Source organism: Prionailurus viverrinus, chromosome B1, assembly GCF_022837055.1.
Source record: "Prionailurus viverrinus isolate Anna chromosome B1, UM_Priviv_1.0, whole genome shotgun sequence".
NCBI lineage: Eukaryota > Metazoa > Chordata > Mammalia > Carnivora > Felidae > Prionailurus > Prionailurus viverrinus.
In genome coordinates, this window is record NC_062564.1 from 21,365,267 (window position 1) to 21,388,043 (window position 22,777).

General features: G+C 43.9%; 1 protein-coding gene and 1 long non-coding RNA gene across 2 annotated transcripts in view; one reads left to right on the top strand and one right to left on the bottom strand.

Annotated features, from left to right (window-relative positions):
• ZDHHC2 (zinc finger DHHC-type palmitoyltransferase 2) overlaps nt 1–1,931 on the bottom strand; it is a 70,339-nt gene extending 68,408 nt beyond the window's left edge. Inside the window, exon 1 of the mRNA XM_047854832.1 lies at nt 1,593–1,931. Within this exon, the coding sequence (XP_047710788.1) occupies nt 1,593–1,719 (127 nt within the window). The 5' untranslated portion in view covers nt 1,720–1,931. The remainder of the gene's footprint in view (nt 1–1,592) is intronic.
• Nucleotides 1,932–2,290: 359 nt separating this feature from the next.
• On the top strand, nt 2,291–19,328 carry LOC125163946 (uncharacterized). Its single transcript, XR_007151594.1, has 6 exons — nt 2,291–2,613; nt 5,092–5,188; nt 5,282–5,339; nt 8,631–8,713; nt 14,533–14,660; nt 15,193–19,328. It is a non-coding gene; the product is annotated as an uncharacterized LOC125163946 (long non-coding RNA).
• The last annotated feature ends 3,449 nt before the right edge of the window (nt 19,329–22,777 follow it).

The window sequence follows — 22,777 nt, forward strand, 5'->3', positions numbered from 1 at the left end:
CCTGCTGATGGATAGGACACAGTGGATCAGGCTAAGCTTCTTAGCTAAATGTGATGATGGAGGGAAATATGCGCCTGTTTTTTGTTGCTGTTGTTTCTTACATGTTTATTTATTTTTGAAGGAGAGGGAGACAGAGCATGAGCAGGGGAGGGGCAGAGAGAGAGGGAGACACAGAATTCGAAGCAGGCTCCAGGCTCTGAGCTGTCCGCACAGAGCCCGACGCGGGGCTCCAACCCACAAACTGGGAGATCATGATCTGAGCCAAAGTTAGACACTAAACCAACTGAGCCACCCCGGACCCTCCTTTAAAAAAAAACAAAAACAAAAAAAACCGAACTTTTTTTTACTACTCAACCCTTTAAAAAAAAAGATTCACTTCTTTTGTACTGAAATCGTTTTCACACTCAATACATAATAGTATCACATTTAAAAACTATACGAAATGGGCAGTTAGTCTCAATTCTCTTAAAAGTTGTGTCAGTCATTATTTTGGTATACTATCGTGACACCTATTTCTTACAAGGAGCAACATTTTGAGGTAAGATGGCTTCAGACAAGATTCTGTGACTCCTGAAAGTTCTGAAATGCTTTAAGTTGATAAGGTCGAATTAAACAGGCCACTATTTAACCTTTCTCCTTGTCCCACCAGAAGCTAGAGCTCTGTATGACAAAAACGTAGGCACTTTCTCTGGTGAAACGACAAACACAAAAAAGCATTCACAAGTCCCCGGCAGAAAGGTCATCCTCTTTTAATACCTTTTCTGATAGCACAGACCAGCTTTCACAAACCTCTGAAGGCAGAAGCCCGCTCACGGCTACGACTGTAACGTCTAAACTACGGTCTTGCGTATTGCACACGTCTTGGAGAATACTTTCTGATGGCTCGCCCGCCTTCAGCCTCCTGAGGACTAGAAAGTGTACAACTGGCAATCCCCAAATCATAAAAGCAAAAACAAACGACAAAGCAAACACCCAAAAGCCCCTGAGAGCTGTCACAATTTTTTTTTTAAAGTGGATTAAGGACAACCAAGAAAGGACAGCTCTGACACCCGAGGCCGAGGCCACCATCCCCCGCGCGGGTCTGGCGCAGCCCGAATCCTGGGCCCAGCCGGGAGCCCTCCAGCCTCCAGCGCAGCCTCCGCGGGCCTCACCTCTCGGCGGAGGCTGCTGGCAGCGGGCACCGCCGTTCTCCCCGGTGCGGTCCCGCCGAGGTAGGGGGGTGTGGCTGGGGTGGCCGCGGCTAGCGGAAGGCGGAGGGGCGGCTCGGCTGCGGAGTAGAGGTGACACCGTAACCGGAGTTGTAAGGGGGAGGCGAGGGGAGCGGGAGCGGAGCGAGGCTGCCCGGAGGCTGGCTTCGGCCGCCGTGGCAGCGCCGGGGTGGGGGCCGCGGGGGCGCACGGGGGTCTCGGGGTGCAGAGAGTGTCAGCGCCGCTGGGTGCGTCGGGGTCCCGACGTCCCGGGACGGTCGAGGTGGCCGCGCTGCGGGCGGAGGGCGCGCGGGGAGGCCGCCCACAGGTCGGCGCCCTCCCTCCGGGGACCCGCGGGGTGGGCCGGGGGCGGCGGGGGTCCGTGCGGGCGCGGCGCGCACTCACCTATGCACAGCTGGATGGCGTAGGCGTAGTAGGACCAGCCGAGCAGCAGGCTGATGAACACCACCGGGATCCAGTAGAGCACCCGCCGGCACCGCCGCCTGACGCTGCCCGGGCCCGAGGGCGCCATCTTCCAGCCGCATCCACCTGCCCAGCTCCGCCGCCGCCGCCGCCCGCGGGCCTGGCTCCGGGGCGGGCTGGCCGCGCCCCGCGCTCCCGGCGGGACGGGCCCGGGGGCGGCGGCCGGTTGCGCTGCGGCCACTGCCGCCGCCGTGGCGCTAAGTCCCCATCCCGCAGCCCCGAGCCAGCGCCACGGACTCCCGGCTCCTCAGCCCGGGTGGAGGCGGAGGCAGCGAGAGGAGGGCGAGGAGGAGGAGGAAGAGGAGGAGGTGGAGGAGGAGGAGGAGGGGCGGGGGGAGGGCGAGGAGGGGGAGGATCGGAAGGAGGAGGCGGGAGTCTCCGCCCCGCCCCCGCCCGTCCCCGCCCCTCCGTCCCCCGGCTGCCTCCTCCCGCCGGGCCCGCTGCGCCCTCGGGCGGCCACCCCTGCGCCCCGGGGCCCCTCGCGGCCCCGCGCCCCCTCGCCACTGCCCCCCCCCCACCCCCCCCACCAGGGGCGCCCGCGGTGGGAGTGAAGGAGCCCATCTCGGCCCTCCCGCCTCCCCCTTGGAGCCTGGCTTCGGGGTAGAGAGGAGGAGGCGGGCGCCACGGCTCGGGTCGGCGGCACTGGCTGCGGGCGTCGGGCGAGGGGCGAGGGAGCCCCCGCAGCCCCCGCTGGCGCCCGCAACTCGGGGCTCCGTCTGGGAGCTGCAGCGGCCACACTTCGCGCAGACACGCGCGCGGGGGAGGGGAGGGTGACAGAACCGACCCGGGAAGCTGGCCTTGGGCGCACGGGACCCCTCACCTGCCGAGGCAGGTAGGGAGCCAGTGGCCCACCTGGATAGACGCGCCACTAGAAAGCCTTCAGGCGCTGAGGCAAGGGTCCCTCCCGGGCGTGGAAAATTCTCGCTTCAACTTGTGGGTCCAGGTAAACAGGCAGAGGGCAGCAAGGGCGGGGCCGATTGTCCAGACCTACTGAATTGTCGTTTTGGGGGGCGACGAAGCGTACTTTGCTACACGGTTTGGGGGGGGGACGAAGGGGGGCCGCGGTGCACCCCTCGGAAGGGTTGCGGGGCTGTCTGCTGGCGTGCAAGGGGACCGTGGAATGAGGAAGAAGCCCTGTGGTTGTGCATCCAGAGATCACCGGAGTTAGAATCACAGATGACTTGCTCTGGGAATCTGAACTCTTTTGTCACGTTACTTAGTGATTATGCATCACCATGCCCACCGCCGCCTGACACCGGAGTCCCGGGGTTCTTCCGTGGACTCTTTTCACCCCCAGCCCATTCTTCACTACCATGCCTTCTTTTGTGGCGGCAATTCTAAATTTAGCATGTAGCTGGGTCTGGAGTGGTTGCTGAAAATCGTGGAGGGAATTCTAAAGGCAGTGAGACCAAAGCCCTAAAACACGAATGCTTTTGAGATTGTTTGCTTTGTAGCCTTCCTCTGATTCTGAACGCACCGATTCCAAAGGGAGACACCTCAATAAATGTACTGTATCTGAATTATATACATAATGACCATGTCTAGTGTGCACAATTTTACTTAACATTAAAGAATGTATGTATTTAGGCCACACAGCAACCATATGGAATGAAAAAAAAAAAGCTTCTGAATGGCATAAATTCAGTCAAAGAAATTTAAGCTGTTCTGCCTTTGCGATTATTTTTCTGTTGATTAAAAAAGCAAGCTACTCTCTCCTGAAATAGCTACTATATCACACACACACACACACACACACACACACACACACACACATCTCTTCACACTTCTATTCAAAAATGCAGAGAAAACGCCAGTCAAGTTTCTGTGGGATTTTAAATAATTGAAATGAGAACATTTCTGTCCCAGTGAATCATTTTATTTTGGTGCAGCACCTAATACCCTTTATTCGGTACCCTGTAGGGTAGATTAGTATGAAAACATAACTTCCATGGAATCTTTAACTTTTCCCATGAATAGCAACCCTATGCTCCCCCCAGAAGAATCTAAAGACAAAAAATAAAAGTCCCTACCAGTGAAGTGAGTAGCCGCATTTGGGCAGCAAGACGGTAAAAACAGACTCAACAGCCGCCGCCCCCGCCTGCCGTTCTCCCTGATTGCCTGCGTGTGTGGCATTAGCAGCAGTGTGCTGAGGGCCAATTTTAATGCCCTTTGCCACATTATTAATGTCAAAGACTCCTTCGTGGACTCCACCCCACCAAGACTAGCAAATCTGTGATGGAAGAAGGTCACCGATGATTCCTAAGGAATGAAATGCAAAGTCACACTTCCCATATGGGAGCAGTAGAATAAAGTACAAATTGAACCTGATTAGGTAGCAGATGCTGTTCCTCTCCTAATCGTTTTACCAGGGTCTGGAGGTCCAAAATGCAATAGGATCACACAGTTGACGTATCTTTTATCCCTTTGGAAGAATGTGTAGGTGTAACATCTTTGAAGGAGTCTACGTTGTTATTACGTATCTAAAATGTTAAGTGTTCTCATTTGTAATAAATATTTGTGGAATAATCCCAACCTGCTTTTAGCCATTTTAAGAATACTACTATTACTGGGCTCTTCAAGGATATCACTCTTATCTTAAAAAAAAAAAAAATGTAGCCCAGGAATAATCATCTCCAAAGTCACACGATGACAAGACTTATCTCTGCCTAGGCTCTAATTAGGCCGGCATAAGCATGCATTCACAAACGTACGCTTTTGGGTTGAGTACCGAATCTCTAGATGTTAGGATCTAGTAAGAGTGGAGGTAAAGCTTTAATTTCAGAATAGAGAGGCTTTGATTTTTTTTTTTTTTTTGCCTTATTTAAGGCTGTGCATCAACAGGAAGACAATTTGAAGGTCATAGACAATTAAGAAACTTCACTAGAGACTCTTTCACTAGAAGTACAGAAGGTTCAACTCACAAATTTTAGATATTCAATCATTACATCAAATTGTGAATTTCATGTGATAATATTGATAAAACTGCTATGGCCATTTATGAAAAAGAGAGTCAGCTACAGCTAAAGAAGGAGAGGGCAACACTAATGGAAAGGGAATGGCCAGGCAAGCAGGAAGCCAAAGGGGGCACACAAGAAGAGGAGAAAGGCTTCCTTACCAGGCCCAGCCAGATCCTAAGAATGATAATTCCACCCTTACCAGGCCTCTGCCTAGATGCTCCACCCACTCAGTCGTTTATCAAAGTCATTCACCTCCAAAATTTCAAAATCTCCATTACCAGACCCTGTTCCCACAGAGGAAACTTGATTTTCCTCTTCTGTCTCCAGTCAAGTACTTTGAACCACTCCCCCCCCCCCGATTCTGTAGTCCCCAGTCTCAAATCTATTTTACTATCATTGTTAAGACTCCAAATCTTCCTCCTTCTTCCAGAGCCAGATTAAAATGTTCACTTACTTCCTTTCAGAGTGTGAATCAAGAATAACATGGCAACCGAGCCTGGGGAGCCATGGACCCATCCTGAGTCTTGGACCACCATTCATGCTGTCTATCCTCTACCTTAGGTATGACCTACCTTAGGTCATCTTTTGAGCAAAACCACGCACCAGCAACGTTATTAGGTCACTGGCTTGATAGTTTCTCTTTGCTTCCAGAAGTGTTCTCAGAGGGAAACATTGCATCTTTGAAGTGTCAAGTCGATTTGATTACTCTCAGGTATGTGAGAAATGGATTGTATTGATATTGCTATTAGGATACGGTACGTGATAAATACTGCCTCCGAAATTTACAAGGACAGAAAAAAATGAAGTTGAGATCTGGATGCATTCCTTTACTTAGGATTCTCCCATCCTTCTTAGAGCGGTCAGCAAAAATATTGATGATCCTCTTTCATTATTTTCTTAAACTAAACTTAAATCCTTTTGTAAGTTATCAGTCCGTGACATCAGTGACGCTAGTGTTCATTAGCACTTTTATAATAGTGGCCAAGATACTCCCTGTGGGAGAATGGTGGCCTGCCCAAACCACATGTTGTTTCCGGACACAGGTAAAATAAAAGCCATTTTAGAAAGGGAACCTGGCTCAGGGAATGCGGTTACAAAGTAGTGCCAAGAGACACTTTGGCTCCCAGAGATCGACAGTTTGCAGTTAGCACGAAATGGAATGGAATATGATGAAAGATAACTGCAAAGGCTTAAGAAATAGGTGGTTGATTGGATCAACACATTGGGGAAACTGTGAAGCGGGAAAAACTGGCAAACTTGGCCTTTCAAGCGCTCTAGGATCTCTATGGCGGTATTCACCTGTCTCACCACTAGATGGCAGGCGCACACCAAGGTGGTATTCACCTGTCTCACCACTAGATGGCAGGCGCACACCAAGCCGTGCGGCTCGGAATTTTTCAGAGATTTCAATAGCAGCGACCCTTAGCTTCACCAAGGCAATTATCAATTACGAATTTAACTTCAATGCACAATTGTAACTAATTATACTTTAATTCCACAATGTATGTGATACTTTGGTGGCTAATGATTAATTACTAAAAAAGCAATATTTGGAAAATTGAAAAGAAATAAGAGAACATTTTTCTGTATAGTGAAGTCATTTTGATCATACTTACTTACACTTCTTTACAGTTTGTGCTAGGGTTAATTTTTTTTTAGAAATAGATCAAAAGTTTTCACTTAAGTGAATGTTGTGGCCTACACTAACCTCCCTCCCTTGCCCCCAAATGGGAAGAAGGCAGTGTCTGTGAATCCAAAAGGTAGGCAGACGTTTGCACCTCATGGGCTGGCAGCATCTTTAAGGAGTGACACAAAGACAAAGCTTCAATTAGACATTACTTGATGTGGCCATTGTGGAGTCGAAGGGTCAGTGGCTAGCAGACCAAGGGCAACAGAGTCCCGCATTGTGCTGGCAAGTGTCCAGTGCCATCAGGGCAAGTAATGGCATCCTCCGCAGACTGTTCTTGATGGCAGGATCTTGGCCACGCATCAGATTCATCTCTGCTAACTCAAGCTTCATTCTTCAGGCTTCCTGTTGATTCTGCGGGGGGGGGGGGGGGGGGGGTCCGTAGACGCGCAAAAATCTTTTCCTGTGTGTGAGTCAACTGGCACTGACCTGTGTTTGCAACCAGGAGTGTTGACGGGATCATAGTTTTGATTTTATTCTGTATCCTGTTTCTTAAAGGATCAGTTTCAGCTCACGGATGCTGAGGCACTATGAGAAATTAGGGATACAGGAAGTGGGGACAGAGGAACCTCCTTGGTGCCTTTCAAGTCATAGTGGCTACACCTGCACTGTCCAATAAGTAGCTGCTAGCCATATGTACCTCTTCAAACTTAAATTAATTTAAATAAAATAAAAATTAAAAATTCTATTTTCTCAGTCATAGTAGCCACGTTTCAAGTGCCCGTAGTCATATGTATCTAGCAGCAACTGTACTGGACAGTGAAGGTCTAGAACATTTCCTTCATCAAAGGAAGTTCCACTGGATAGAACTGACTAGACATTTTATCTTGTCTGAATATTCATGAGTCGGGCTTTAGATTTATAAATGCAGCAAACAAAAAAGTTCCCTCTCTAATTAAAGAAACAAAAAAATGAAGGGTAGCAAAAAGTTGAAAACATTTTTAGGCTCACAATATTAGGAGCTTTCTTTCTTTAAAAAAAAAAAATTCTTTTAGGGGCGCCTGGGTGGCGCAGTCGGTTAAGCGTCCGACTTCAGCCAGGTCACGATCTCGTGGTCCGTGAGTTCGAGCCCCGCGTCGGGCTCTGGGCTGATGGCTCAGAGCCTGGAGCCTGTTTCCGATTCTGTGTCTCCCTCTCTCTCTGCCCCTCCCCCGTTCATGCTCTGTCTCTCTCTGTCCCAAAAATAAATAAACGTTGGAAAAAAAATTAAAAAAAAATTCTTTTAGTGTTTATTTTTAGAGAGAGAGAGAGAGAGAGAGAGAGAGACCATGCACGAGTGGGGGAAGGGCAGAGAGAGAGGGAGACACAGAATCCGAAGCAGGCTCCAGGCTCCAAGCTGTGAACACAGAGCCGGAGGTGGGGCTGGAACCCAGGAGCTGGGAGATCATGACCTGAGCTGAAGTTGGATGCTTAATTAACCAACTGAGCCATCCAGGCACCCCTAGGAGCTTTCTTTCTTTGAAGATGTAAATTTAAAGACAAGGAGCCAGAAGGATCATAACAGAGGGGGAAGAGGTAACACTAGATATTCTTCAATCTGAAGCTTGTATACAAATGATTGCTTTCAAGAGATATGCAGGGAGAAACTTATCAGAATACTGTACTCAAATTCCTATACAAAAAACTGAATCTTGGATTTAGCTTTTCAGCCAAGGGTGCTTGAAGATATAGCTTCCACACTAAGGAAAATTCCAACCTGTCTGTCTTCATCCACTGGGCATCAGGACCGTTTGTCTTTTGTTGGTTGAGCAGATAATCATTGGGTTGCTCAAAGAATTGCCTATATTCAGCTCTGTCTTTGTCAAGCTGTAGGGTAGATTTAATGTGTCTTGCCCAGTGATCTGTACAAACCCACATTAGCTCTGGTTCAAGACACCCTCTTCTCCATAAATAAATAAATAAATATTAATTTTAAAAATATTTAATGTTTACTATTGAGAAGCATTTTTAGGTGTTGTGCAAAGACTTTAAATGTAACTTGAAGATCAAGCTCGGAGTGTGGTTTATAATTGTGGAAAGGAAAAAAATTAACCAGGTTTTTTTTGGGCTATGAAAAGAACAGGGAAAATGACTAATAAATATTTAATGATGACATTTAACAAAAAAAGGCATGTTGGCTCAGATTTGTAGTAGAAAAATTTTGATCATCAGGGGTTCTTCCAACAGCTAGAATTTATCCAGTGTAAATTATGCTTTATGCCTCAGGATCTTTGAGTCTACAATTATTTTCAAGGATACTTAGACACTCCATATTCTGAATTTCTTTGGATTATTTCACTGGTTGATAACATTTTTCTCTGCTTGCTCACATGTCAGTCTCTTTGATAATGGATCATGCTATGAAATGCTAGCTTCGTGGTGGAATATCAATGACCTTTATATCTGGAATATGAAGTGATGTAAGTTTTTGTTTCTCAAACACTCAAAATAGTGGTTGAGGGTTCGAAGTCCAAATGATCAGAGATCTTGGATTTTATGATTTGAGCCAAATAATAAGCTTGAATAACAAATGTTCATTCTTTTAAGCATTCCCTTGAATATTTTTAATGGATAGAAATATTTTTAATAGATAGATAAGTTAAATTGGACTTTATTTATACATGATGTGATAATGAAACTTTTCCAGTGGTAAAGATAGTGACCTATAGGAATTTATAATTATTCTTTAATTAGAAGCATCTCAGATACAATAAACTACACATATTTGAATACAGATTCCAGTGACTTAAACTAATGTTATAAACATCAATTTTCCATTATTTTGTCAAATATAGCAAGCACTTCCTCCAACACTGGAATAAAATATCTGGTTTGGCTGAAAGTACTAATTAATTTTCTTTATAAAAAGGTCAGTTATAACTACAACCCTTAGAAAATAGCTGGAGTTTCTGATATATTTACAAAATTTAAATATCATGAAACTGTTGAAGCTGCTTAAATATCAGCCATGAACTTTTCAAAATTCGTGTAGTGTATTATTTAACAAATGTTTATTGATTGCCTACTGTATGCTCAGGTACTGGGGATATTTAAACTAAATAACATGGTCTCTAGCTTCAAGGAGCTTATGGGTTAATGTTTATTTTTGAGAGACAGAGAGAGAGCATGAGTGGAGGAGGGGCAGAGAAAGAGGGAGACACAGAATCCGAAGCACGTTCCAGGCTCTGAGCTGTCAGCACAGAGCCCGACGCGGGGCTCGAACTCAAGGACCGCAAGATTATGACCTGAGCCAAAGTCGGACGCTCAACCAACTGAGCCACCCAGGTGCCCCTTGGAGCTTATGGACCAATGTGAGACCAATGTACAAATACTTTCAATAATGATCTAACTGCACATTTAGTACTGTGCCAAGCACATCGTGCCTGGAATGTGCCTAGAAGAGTAACAAACACGGAATTTGTGCTAAAGTGGAAAGGATAAGGAAGAGTTTGCATCACGGAGAAATGGAAGGGATGGTTTTCTCGCACAGGGAATGCCTTCTTCTCTTGAGAGGCCTATTTTGGGAACTAGAAAGGAAGGGAATAGATTAGTCATGATCCAGCCAGAAAAGCAAAACCCACACCAGGTAGTTCAGTGGGAGGAACTTAATATGGGAAATTAAATTTAAAAAATGTTAGAAGATGGAAAGAACAACCATGGTGAAGTGAGACAAACACAAGATTGGCAACCGCAGGAGGTCACTTGCTCCCCAGAACAAGGGGAAGGTGGTGGTGCTACGGCCCACGATGATGGGTCGCCTGGTAAATACTGGGGGCCACTGAGGTGACGTAGCCACTGCTGGAGGCACAGTGGAGGGAGGGAGAAGAGAGAGAGAGAATGAGGGCGAGAGAGAAACACGAAATTTAGTTACAAGCCAGATGGCAAGGGAGCCTGGAGAACCTTGGTTTGCAGAACAGTGCTCTGAGCATAAAGCAAAACAGAAGAAGGATGAGGAATAATCTAAGACCAGACAGGCCACTGACCAACAGAAGGGAGCTTAGAGTAGAGGAACAGTCAAAGATAAAGTAGGTGTCAGCTCATTAAGACAAAAGAAAAAGAGGGCACCCGGGGAGGGGGGGTGGTGGCTAAATTGCTTGAGCGTCCGACTTGGGTTCAATCGTGATCCCATGGTGTGTGAGTTTGAGTCCTGCACCAGGCTCACTGCTGTCACCCTGTCAGCTTCAGATCCTCTGTCCCCCTCTGTTTCTTCCCCTCCCCAGCTTGTGCTCTCTCTCTCTCTCTCTCTCTCTCTCTCTCTCTCGAAAAGTAAATAAAACATTAAAAAAAAGAAAAGAAAAAGATATTGGGATGCTTGGATGGCTCAGTCAGTTGAGTGTCCAACTCTTGATTTCGCCTTAGGTCAGGATCCCAGGGTCATGGGATTGAGCCCCGTGTTGGGCTCCATTCTGAGTGAGGAGCCTGCTTAAGATTTTCTCTTTCTCTCTCCTTCTGCCCCTCTCTCCTGCTAACACACACACACACACACACACACACACGCACAACTTTCTCTGTCAAATTAAAAAAAAAAAAAGGTCTTGTATCCTATTCAGAATTTGAATTTTTCCTAATAGCCACTAGAGAGCTTTTGAATAATTTAAAACAAGAGAACAAACTCTGGGTATGAATTCCAGTTCTGCCACTTACTAGCTCTTTGATAGGAGAACAAGATGCTTAATTTACATTAGGGACATAATTCTGAAAGCACTATAGTGGATGAAGTGGAAAGACAGAAAAGAAAAGATTAGAAACCCTTGTTCTCGACCCCTTGCAAGAAAATGAAATCCTCACCTGGGACCATGGCAAAGGGGATGGAGAGGAGGGGAAAGATTCTAGGAAAAGCCAGAGGGATCTGAATAGGAAAGAGCAGATTTCCTAGATTTTGGAGTCTGCAGAAAGGGCATCTGGGAGAAGGCCCAAGGGATGGACAGGTTCATAACCCCCACTAGGCTCATCATCGCGGGGCCCGAATCCATTTTTGAACTTCCGAGGTCTTGATTTTCAGAATCCCTCTTCATGACCTCTGGTCTCCACTCGACTGCAGTCACCGAGGAAGAAAATGGCTCTGGCTGCCTCCACTGCCATTAACCGTGACTTCTGAGAACATGTTGTTTCTAAGTAACGTGCTTAAAAGATCACAGAGTTAGAAAGGTGGAAATGGTTACTTCTTTCTCCTTTGGAGCTGCCTACACATCACCATTCCACGTAGGTAACTTAGGGCATCTGTGAGGTTTTCTTTGGAGATTTTATCTGAGTTACACCTTCATGTATAACGCTTCACACTCTGGTCCGGTTTGGTGTCGTTTAGGTTTGCTGCTCACTCAGTGTTAGGGGTGCAGCTTTGAAAAGTCACTTCCTTGTCCTCTGTGTTTTCGATGAAAAAGCAGAAGCAGTAAAGAGATCAGACAACTTGCCCAAGGTCATGCTGTGCTATCCGAGAACCTGAGTCAAGAACCCAGGCCGCCTGACTCCCAGCCTGCTGTTGTTTGCGGTCTGCTGCGAGTATAGAGTATAAAGGAACCGCCTTGGTGTCTTTAAAACTCCTCACGTCGCTAGTTTAATTTAAGAAGCGAAGCCCCGGAAGTTAAAGGTCACAGGGGAACCAGTAAAATGCCATTGCTAGATTCTATTTAAAGAATATTAAATATGCTTGGGATAGGACATATAGTCAGGTAGAAGATCTAACCTAGCAAAAGTGGAAGAATCACTTAGGGGCTGAGATGCTGTTGACATTTTGGGCAAGACAGTTTATTCATTGCGCGGGACTGTCCTGAGCACTGCGGCTCATTCAGCATCCCTGGTCCCATTGCTCCCTAAATGCCAGGACCAACGCTCCTAGACATTCTGACGAAACCATCCTCTCCCTGGAGACACTACCACCTTCAAGACAACCACCATTAGACTAAAGAATAGTACAGAAGCTTCTATCTTTATTTTTTATGTTTATTATTTATTTTTTGACAGAGGGAGAGACAGAGACAGAGTGTGAGCAGAGGAGGGGCAGAGAGAGAGGGAGACACAGCATCTGAAGCAGGCCCCAGGCTCCGAGCTGTCAGCACAGAGCCTGACGTGGGGCTCGAACTCATGGCCCGTAAGACCATGAGCCGCCATCTGATGCTTAACCGACTGAGCCACCCAGGCACCCCCAGAAGTTTCTATCTTAAACAGATAGTGGAATGTAGGATTATTTTACCATACTGTCCATTTACATAGAAAAAGAGTACATTTATGTTAAACTATATAATGAAATATCCTCATTTGGAAGAACGTTAAGTTTATTTCCAGAGATATCGAAGAAAAGATGAAGTTTTATCATGTTTGCATTGCATGAGTGTGGTCATATCTAAGGCCAGATATTAGAAATATAACGGAAGTACCTGGGTTAAAGAGTTCCGTTAGCTTCAGGCGGTTGCACCAAAAAATCTGGGTGCGAATTCCAGTTTTGCCACTTACTAGCTGTTTGATCTTAAGCAAGTTACTGAAATTCTTCGACCTTTCTTAAGGATATTTCTTGTTTTCTCAACAAAAAACATGGAAAAGCAACGCGTGAAAGTCGTTTAATAAATCCAGTCATTCATCCACTCATTAAAGTTTGATGAGTTCCTGAGTTTGAGGTATTGTGATAGGTGATGATACATGGTGAGCCAAAAAACCACACCGAACACAACAAAGAACGTGCCTTAATGAAGTTTACAATACAGCTAAAGAAAATGTCCACGTTTGCAGCTGTTTTTTGAATGGGGATAACTTTATTAGGAGGTTCACTGGTGTGTACATCATCAAAAATATCCCGCTGGTTTGTATACTGTGTAAACGCACATAAAACCTGTTCAAGACATGTACTTGCTTCCAGATTCAAGAATTGATTTGGATGCCATGACCTACGATGTGGGCCGTCTGTTTGTGTCCAGAAGTGAAACTATTCATAACCCGTGTGGTATCTGGACATGTTCATTTGAACAACTGGATGTCATAATGTATATTCCTCAAACTTCAAAGTCCATTTTTAGTATAAAAGCATAAATTTTATGCAAGATCTTTGGGATCTTCTCACCAAAGCAGGGCATCGTCCAGCTACTTTAAATAATCTCCCATGCTGGGTATTTCCATTTGCCCTTTCAGTTCCATTCTCTACCCTTCTTTGTGTTATGGGTGGCTCACCTTTTAAGATTTATAATCAAGGGACTCCTTCAAACTCTGGATTCTTGTTGGCTCAATCAGTCGGAGGCAGGCAGGTGATGGAGAGGGCCAGAGAATAAAGGAGGGGGGGGGCGGTTAGTGTTTGCTTCACTTCCCAGATGTATGAAGATCACAGCTTCTGTGACTAAAGCTACCCCCACTCTTTGTCTCATCAGACCTGGGGCAGGGCTAGTACCCAACTCCCTGGGGTGCTCGACTCTACTCTGTTGTTTCCTTTTAGTAGATTCTTCTCAGTTACCACTCTTGAGTATGTTCTCTTCCCTACCTCTTCCACCACTGATATGACGCTTTGCAAGACTGTCTATCAATCTGAGTGGTCTATTTTTTGCTGCATAAAAAAAGGACACAAATGCCCACTGAATTCTCACTTAGAAAGTCAGTATTATGTTTAATTGCCTCTTGCAAAATAAAAAAATCATAGACTTATACATTACCGAAAAATACATAACAGAAAATTTGGAGACAGAGAAAGACAGAAATCTCCCATGATATCACCAACTACCACAACCATTGTTGTTATTTTAGCGTGTTCTCATCTGGTCTCTCTTTGGTGCATATTTTTCCAACATACAATTTTGTGTTCTTTCATAAATTTATCACAAGTATTTTTCATATTACTCCATGGGCCTCAGAATGATTTTAAACAGTTCCGCAGTATTCTATTCTGTAGAAATACTATAATTCATCAAAGCATTCCTCTGTTGCTGAATATTTAGGTATGTTTTCTAAGTTCTCACTGGTATAACATAACATAAATAGCTTACCCAGCTCACATACTAGTTCCCTTATATTTTGTTATTTTCTTTGGGTAGATTCCCAGAGACGAAATGAGATGAAAAAGTCAACTTTGAAAAATTATGCAGCTGTAGTAACTTTAAATATGTCCACAAATTCTTTGATATTCCTCCCTTCAGGAAGTGGAAGCTAATTCTGTTGAGTATAGACTGGACTCACTTATAACGAATAGAATAAAGCAGAATTGATGGTAGAAAACTTCAAAACCTAGGTAAAAAAGTCACCATGACGTTCTCCTCTCTCTCAGATCGGCCCTATGGAGAGACCCACGTAGCAGGGGACAAAGCCTCCAGTGAACAGCCATGAGAGCGAGCCTTCTTGGAAGTGGCTACTCTGGCTTCAGCCATGCCCACAGTGTCTCAGCAGATGTCCAAGGTAGAGAAGGTCTTATCTCCAAGACATTCATGAGTATGGCATTTGGATAGAGAGAAGCCAATAAGATACATAGGAGAGCCACGACGTTTTAAAGAGAAATCAATTCATAGAAACACTACTGGAGACAGAGATAGTAGTAGTGAAAAGGGTCCTTTGGACTTCCAAATTGTTTTAAGTTGGACACCTTGGAGGAAATCACACAGCTGCACATGTATATTACATTCCATGAACAAGGAGGGATGACTAAGATGGCAGAACCAAGAGCCCAGAGAGCAGCCCAGAGCCGTAGAGAAATCATTTCCTGGGCAGGAAGAAGACTGAATCTTAACGAAGGACCTTCCAGCCTTTCAGCAAGGCTACAAACCACTGACTCCTTTATTCTTCCCAGCTTCCCCCCTTTTAAACAAGAATGTCTTGTTTAAATGGTTATCCTGTCTCTGTTCCACCATTGTATACTGGGTGTGTGTGTGTGTGTGTGTGTGTGTGTGTGGCAGGGGCAGGTAACTTGTCTCTGTTCTTCACACATCTTCAGGTTGAGAGAAGCTCTGCTGATGGACTGTACCCAAGGAGCCTCATCCATACCAGAAACTAACTTAGATGATGAGATTCTGGAGTTTGAGCTGACGCATCAGATTTTGTGGACCTTATGAAGAGTGCGTATATTTTACATGTAGGAAGAATGTAAGTAATTTGTGGACAGAGGATGGACTATGGTATTTTTAAATGTATCCCCTGAAGAGGTAGAGTCCAATCCCCCCCCCCCCTTCATGCGAGTGTCTGTGGACTTAATGACTCCTTTCTAATGACTAGAATAAAGTAGAAGTGAGAGAGGGAAACTTGTACAACTAGGTTGTGCAGGCCACTGTGCCTCTTTCTCGGTTATTCTGGGAGAAGTTAGCTGCCATGGCATGAGCAGCTGAATGGAGTGGTCCACGTGGCAAGAAACAAGAGTCCTCCAAGAGAGCCATGTGCGTGAGCTTTCCTGGAAGTCAATCCTCCAGTTGCAGCCATGCCTTCAGATGACTAGTCCCAGCTCACAGCTTGATGGCAACCTCGTGAGAGACCCTGGGGCTGGATCACCCAGCTAAGCTGCTCCCGAATTCCCCACTCTCAGGAACTGTGTGAGATATTAAATGTTTTCTTAGGATTCTGCATTTTGGGTACTCTGCCTGGCAGCAATAGATAACTAATATAGCACAAGGGGAAATATTCTTTTGTAGCATTTGTCAAATAAGTTCAGATATGAGGCACTGAGCGAACTTCCCGATCTCAGATAATCATGGCAAATGACTGGCCCTTGAGGTACAGGGAAAAAGCCAGTGAGACACAGAGGGAAAGTAAAGAGGAAGATAAAAGAAGAGAGGACTAAAAGAAGGAATAAAAGAAAAAATAGCAAGAGAAGGACACAGGAAAGGTGTCCATATTTCCTAGTTTACTCAGGACAGTCCCAGTTTGTAGTGTTGTCCTACTACAATTATAACTAGAATCCCCTTTCACTTTCAAGGGTCTTGGTTTGAAGGATAAATTATATGACTCTAGCTAGAGGCCAATATTTCAGTCTTCCATTCTCACTGTTTTTTGCCTTAATATTCTATCTTTTTCCCATGGCTTGTTGCCCCAGCCTCTTTCCAGTCTGTTCTGATACTAGCCCAGCGTCCTAACTTTCCCACCAAACCACAGCCTGTCACTGGCACCAGCTCCAGGAGTTAGAGGTCATCTCTGTCCACTCCCTCGTGTTCTTTCATCACAGTAAGCAGTTTGTCACAGCAGCAAAGAGATCAGTGTAGGAACTAGACAAGGGTCTGGCTCTTGGTTGTATACCTGCTGGGGGAATTACTTAACTTCTTTAAGCCTCAGATATAAGCTTCAGAATAGAATATTATCTACAATCTTATAGGGATGTGGAAGATGTTAATGGGATTGTGTACATAATGTGCTTAGCACAGTGCCTGACATATATATGCTGGGCACTGTACCTTTGAGCATTTTATATGCATAATATATTTGACGAATATATGTTAGTTATAATCTTAACTTACTGTCACAGAAAACAAAGTCATCTCATTGAGGCTGAAGCACCTTAGGTGTCGGCACATGTATTTTACTGGGGAACCCTCAAGTACATGAGTACTTGTCTTTATTAGTTTTAATGTTAGAAGGCAGAGACATGGTTAGGAAATGTGTTTAGGAGTAAAGTAAAAGCCAGGCAAAGCCTATATTTGCTTTTCAGGCTTGATATGTTTTACTTTGCTCATTCATTCATTCATTCATACATTTATCCACTTATTCTTTCAACAAAGATATATTAGTTATCTACCAGATCACACGCACGATGCTAACCACAGGATTGAGCAATGCTTTGCAACAAGAATAAAGCTGTATTCCCACTTCTTCCAGGAAAACATTACATTTAAAAAAGGTGTTATGTGGGAATATGAGTGACTAGTGATCTGAAGCCAAATTAAAAAATATATATACACACACACACACGTATGTTTTTCAGGGTGACTAGATTTTATTTTAAATTAGTTTTGAGCAATAGAAGCAATTTGCTGCTATAAAAAGGAACAGGTTTTAGCTTTTGACTTGATTTTTTTTTAAACTAAGAGTGGGAAAATGCAAATTATGTGAATATATAATTCGGAATCCTGGTGATGGGAGCAGAAGGAGCTGACAGGAAGACAGAATTCTCTTTTTTTTTTTTTTTTTTGCCATAGGCAATCCTTTTCTCTGTTTTTAGGAAAAAAGAAAACTAGTAGCCAGAAATAGTCCTAGGCACATGGATTATATATTTCATATGCATAGCATAGAATATTCAGTAAAGTTAAGTAGGTGTCTGAAAACCAAGAAACTTCAATACATGAAGGTGACGACAACAATTAAAGTAGGATGCCTTCAACCTATATGGTAGGTTCAAGGGATTTGGCAATATCTTTTTTTTTTCATTTTTAAAAATATATATATTTTTCACTATTTTTAATTCCCTTTGATAATGAGCACCACTTCATACTTTTCAATAGCTCATGGATTTTTACCTCTGTGTTCATCTTCAAGGTCAAGTTTATGAACATGCTACAAATAAGCTAACTGTAAACGAGTTAGGGATGTTTTTTAGGAGTAATAATAACCAACATTTATTAAGTGTTTGTTAAATTCAAAGCCGTACAGGCCATTTCCCCTCAAATTCTCACAACAGCCATGGGACTCCGCCGCTGTCATTGTCTTATCCCACGTGTGAAAAAAGCATGGAAAGTGGAAGAACCTTGCTTGACTACAAAGGTAGGTGGTGACAGAGTCAGGATTTGAACCTGGGAGTCTGGCTCGAGACCCATGCTTAACCACACTATTTTGAATGGATGGGCTAAATGTTTTTCACCTGTTTATGGATATTTCCCAATTAGTCTCTTTTGAAAAAGTTATATCTTCTTGGGTTCTCTTTTAAGTCCTTGCCCTTGTCTCTGTTCTATCCAAGGATCATTTAACCTGATAAATATGCAAGTCCACACCTGTCTGCATGATGCACTGACTCATTCATTTAGCTGAAAGGTAGAAACCAAATTGGTTTTTAAAAATACATAGGAATCTAATTGAAAAATTTCATGAATCACCTTAATGAGAAACCAGTAGCAGAATCTCAAGTACAGAGAGCCTCAGACAATTGCTTTTTAAAAGCCCTGGTCAACTATACATATTCATCTTGAATGAAAATGCCTCTCTAGCAAGACATTGCGTGGCAGTAGTAATCACTGAAGTTTAGGATGTGAAAACCATCTCAAGTGACTTAAATTATTGTTCCTTATTCTTCTGTGTTTGAACATCATGATGTGTCTACTTAGTATTGAATAGCGAGGTGGCCAGTATTCTTTCCAGCACTGGGTAAATTAAAGACAAACCAAGTTGATAACATCTCGCTCTTATTTGTTCTTTATAAATTTACATTCTGCCGGATTTATAAGCTTCACTTTGTACCTTTTTCTTAAAGTTTATGTATTTATTTTGAGGGGGTGGGGGGAGGAAGAGGCAGAGAGAGAGGGAGAGAGAATCCCCAGCGGGCTCCCACGAACCGTGAGATCATGACTTGAGCCGAAATCAAGAGTCGGTCACTTGACCGACTGAGCCACCCAGGCGCTCCGACTTTGTACCTTTTGAGAGTGCAGCCATTTGGAATTTGGTTGTTAAGGAGAGTCCCTAAGTTGTGTTGCTGAAATGTGAGGAATCCCTTCAGACGGTTCGCCGCAGCTCACTGGGTGCCACTTCTCTCAGAGCGTAACACCCCGTGTTGCCCAACGCTGTGAGGGCATGAGCAGGCCGCTTACCATCCTGATGGCTTTTCTCCTGCCCTTTTTTCCTAATGGAAAATCATTTTTCCCATTGGAATTTTGAGACAATCAATATCCACTTGCAAATAGCATAAACTATTGCTTTTTCTTCATTTGTTTCTTACCACCCTATATCCCACCCAACCCACAGATGCCTTTGCACACTGGCCCAAATTTCCACAAACCAGGGCAAGAAGGGCTGCATAAATTTTGGACCCTTCTGCAAAATGAAAATGCAGGGCTTTTTGTTCAAAAAAAAAAAAAAGGCAGGAAAAAACTAAGGTAAAGCCTAAGTTTTTTTTTTCCATGCTCTCTCTCGCTCAACTTGTCGTGATGTTTTCTGTGTGCTATTTCTGTCACATTCAGTAAATAAAAATTAATAATGTTAAATTATTAACGTGGCTTTCACCGTTCTTCATATTCTGCAATGCCAGTTGTGAATGCAGCTATCAGAGCATTTAATGACCATGTGGAATCATCAAAATTACATAATTCCTATTTCATGGGACCCCTTCCACTTGGCCAGAAGAGGCATATCCAAGTTACTCAGGAAGGTTGTGGAGGAAGAGAGAGTTCATCCAGCACAAAGCAGGCTGAGGTAGACTCCTTCAGGCATCGAGACACTTGCAAGGTGAGCGTGGGCCTTCACGGGTGCCCTGAGACCTTCTCCCATGACTCCGGATGCACTTGCATTTGTCCAGGCCTGACGGCTGCCGGTCCCCTCTCATGCCAGCTGCTGGACTGATGCGTCTCCACGCTTAGGTGGAGAGCACCCTGGCGAAGTCCAGTCAGACGTCTCCACTTTCCACAGGCCTGATACTTCAACCCGCGTGGTAGGGAACCCCCCCCAGGGGACTGCAGGCCTGAGTTAGAATACTGTGAGTACTTAGATGAGGATTGGGTCAAAGGCTCGTCTCCACTGAGCTGTGGCCTCTGGCTGCCTGCCGGCTCCTGATGTCTCGTGGCACTGCCAGTTAGGGCAGGATGTCCCCCACCATCCTATGCCCCAAAGTTTCGCTGGATGCGGATGCCCCTCCCCATTTCTACCCATACCTTCACCCTTGTCCCTGCCAGGGGGCTGGAGGTAGGGCAAACACTTGGGCAACGGTGGGGAGGGTGCGGCTGGGCAAGGCGGAAGATAGCCAAGAACCCATCGTGGGGAGGCGGGGAGGAGGTGGGAAGGAGAACTGTGTGAGCAGAGGCTCCAAGCCCCCTGGGCAATCTCCATTGTCTCAATAATTTCACCTATAAATCAAAAATTCAAAGATAACGTTATTAAGAATTCGAAGGTGGTGACCACAGAGCATTAGACCTCAAATGTCCTGGGCTTTGTGCGGGGACACTGATCACATGACCATGAAATCAGCCCTGCTCAGGAATGTTATGAGGGAGTTAGTTGACCCACAAAGAGGTAGGAGTCAACAAACAACATAGTTTTAAAATAGAATAAAGAGAAAATAGCTTTCTGTTGTTCCTTCCCATGATTCGTACATGAAAAATTTTAAATACCTATTTTATGTTCTTTAAGAAAATTTGACAAACCTCCCACTGATGCATATAAAAAAATCGACAGGAAATACAACTTTCCCCATTCAAATCATATTCAGTGTTCTTGGTTAATAACAATAATAATGGTACTACTAGCTGAACATATCTAGGAGACATTGTGCTAATTAAGCACTGTATAGTTCTTAATTTTTAGTTCTATAAATGTACTTTATCGAAATTATCTCATCTAATCCCTATAACATGGGGCAGATACAATTTTTAGCCCCAATTTGGAGATGAGGATCTTGATGTAGGAAAGTCAGCCTGTCTAAGGCCAGGATCCAAAAAGAATGTTCTACCATGATCAGACTTTATTACAGTAATGTAGAATAACTCAATACTTAGAAGCCTATAAAGCAGATATAGCTCATATGGAGGTCAAATTCAAAAACTGTGTAATCATCGCTGGCAGCTGAAAAGGGATTTGAGATGATTCAATGCTCATTCCTTTGTCCAGGCTCTTTTAAATCCAGGAAATAAAGGATACTTTGTTAACAAGATAAAGTATTTGTGTCCAATCAACAGGAACATATTATGCTTCATTGAAAACATTAGAGATAACCTTATTAAACAAGAACTCAAGATTTCTGCTGTCACAATTAGTATTTTACATCATTCTGGAAGCTATAATCGGTGCAGTAATACAGGAAATAGATATAAGAGCGATAATACAGGAATGGGCAAAGACACATTTACCATCATTTGCATATGATATGATTTACCACCAGAAAACTCAAAACAGTCAACAGAAAAAGATGTCAGAACTACTAAGAGTTTAGTTAAGTAGCTGAAGAAATCAATTGTTGTTCTATATACCGACAATAATCAGACAGAAAAGCCCATGGGAAAAATTCCCATTTTGAACAGCAACAAGTATGGAATATCAAAGACCTTCTTAGATGTAGTGTGACTTAGAAAATGAAAGCCATGCATTTTGAGGATAAAATACTGAGATAATTGTTCCTGGATAGGATAAAAATACTATAAAGGTGGTGTGGTGGTTATTTCGTGTCAACTTGACTGAGCCATGGAGTACCCAGATATTTTGTTAAACATCACTCTGGGTGTTTCTGTGAGGGTGTTTTGGATGAGATTAACATTTAAGCGGGTAGACTAAGTAAAGCAGATTGCCCTCTCTAATGTGCTGGGCCTCATCCAGTCCATTGAAGGCTTGACTGGAACAAAGGAATTAAGAGAGGATTCTTCCTGCCTTCCTGCTTTTGAACTGAAACATTGGATCTCGAGCCTGTCAGCCTCAGGACTGGAACTAAACCATCAGCGTCCTTAGTTCTCAGGACTCAAGATTCAGATTGGGAGTAGACCGTCAGCTGTCCTGGGTCTCAGCTTGCTGACTCACCCTGAAGATCTTGGGACTTGTCAGTCTCTGTAATCTTGTAGGCCAGTTCCTTCTAGTAAATCTCTCTCTGTATACATGTACATCCTATTGGTTCTGTTTCTGTGGAGAATGTGACTAATACAGTGTCCATTCTTTTGAAATTAATTTATCATTTTAAAGTGATTCCAGTAATCACTTGGGAGGAGATATGGTAAGATGATTATAAAGTTCATCTGAAAGTATAAACACGTAAGAATAATTAAGAGGGGTGCCTGAGTGCTCAGTCGGTTAAGTGTCTAACTTCAGCTCAGGTCATGATCTCACCTCTGTGGGTTCGAGCCCCCAGCATCAGACTCTGTGCTGACAGCTCAGAGCCTAGAGCCTGCTTCACATTTTGTGTCTCCCTCTCTCTCTGCCCCTCCCCTGCTCACGCTCTCCCTCTCTCTCTCTCTCTCTCTCTTTCTCTCTCAAAAATAAAAATAAACATTAAAAAAAAGAATAGTTAAGAAAGTTTATGAAAAGAGAATTTAAGTGTTGTTGTTGTAGGGGGATGTAGACTAGTCTTATGGAATATGAAAACATAAAGCTACAATAATTTAAAAAATGTGGTTACAAGGATAGACCATCCAAAGGAAGAGAATAGTATCTTAAAACTGATTCAGGTATATAAAAATATTTAAAATATAATTTGCTTTATATTATGTGGCAACAAGGATTATTCTGTAAATAGTGCTGGATAAATTGGCTAGATATTTGCAGGGAAATATAGGGTTAGGTCCTCACTTTTTTTTTTTTTTTTTTACCATTTCACAAAATTAATCCTGGTGAATTTTTTTAGTTAAATGCAAAGAAAATACAAACTATAAAAATATATGACAGAGTAGTTACCAAATTGGAAGAAGAATTTCTAAGCT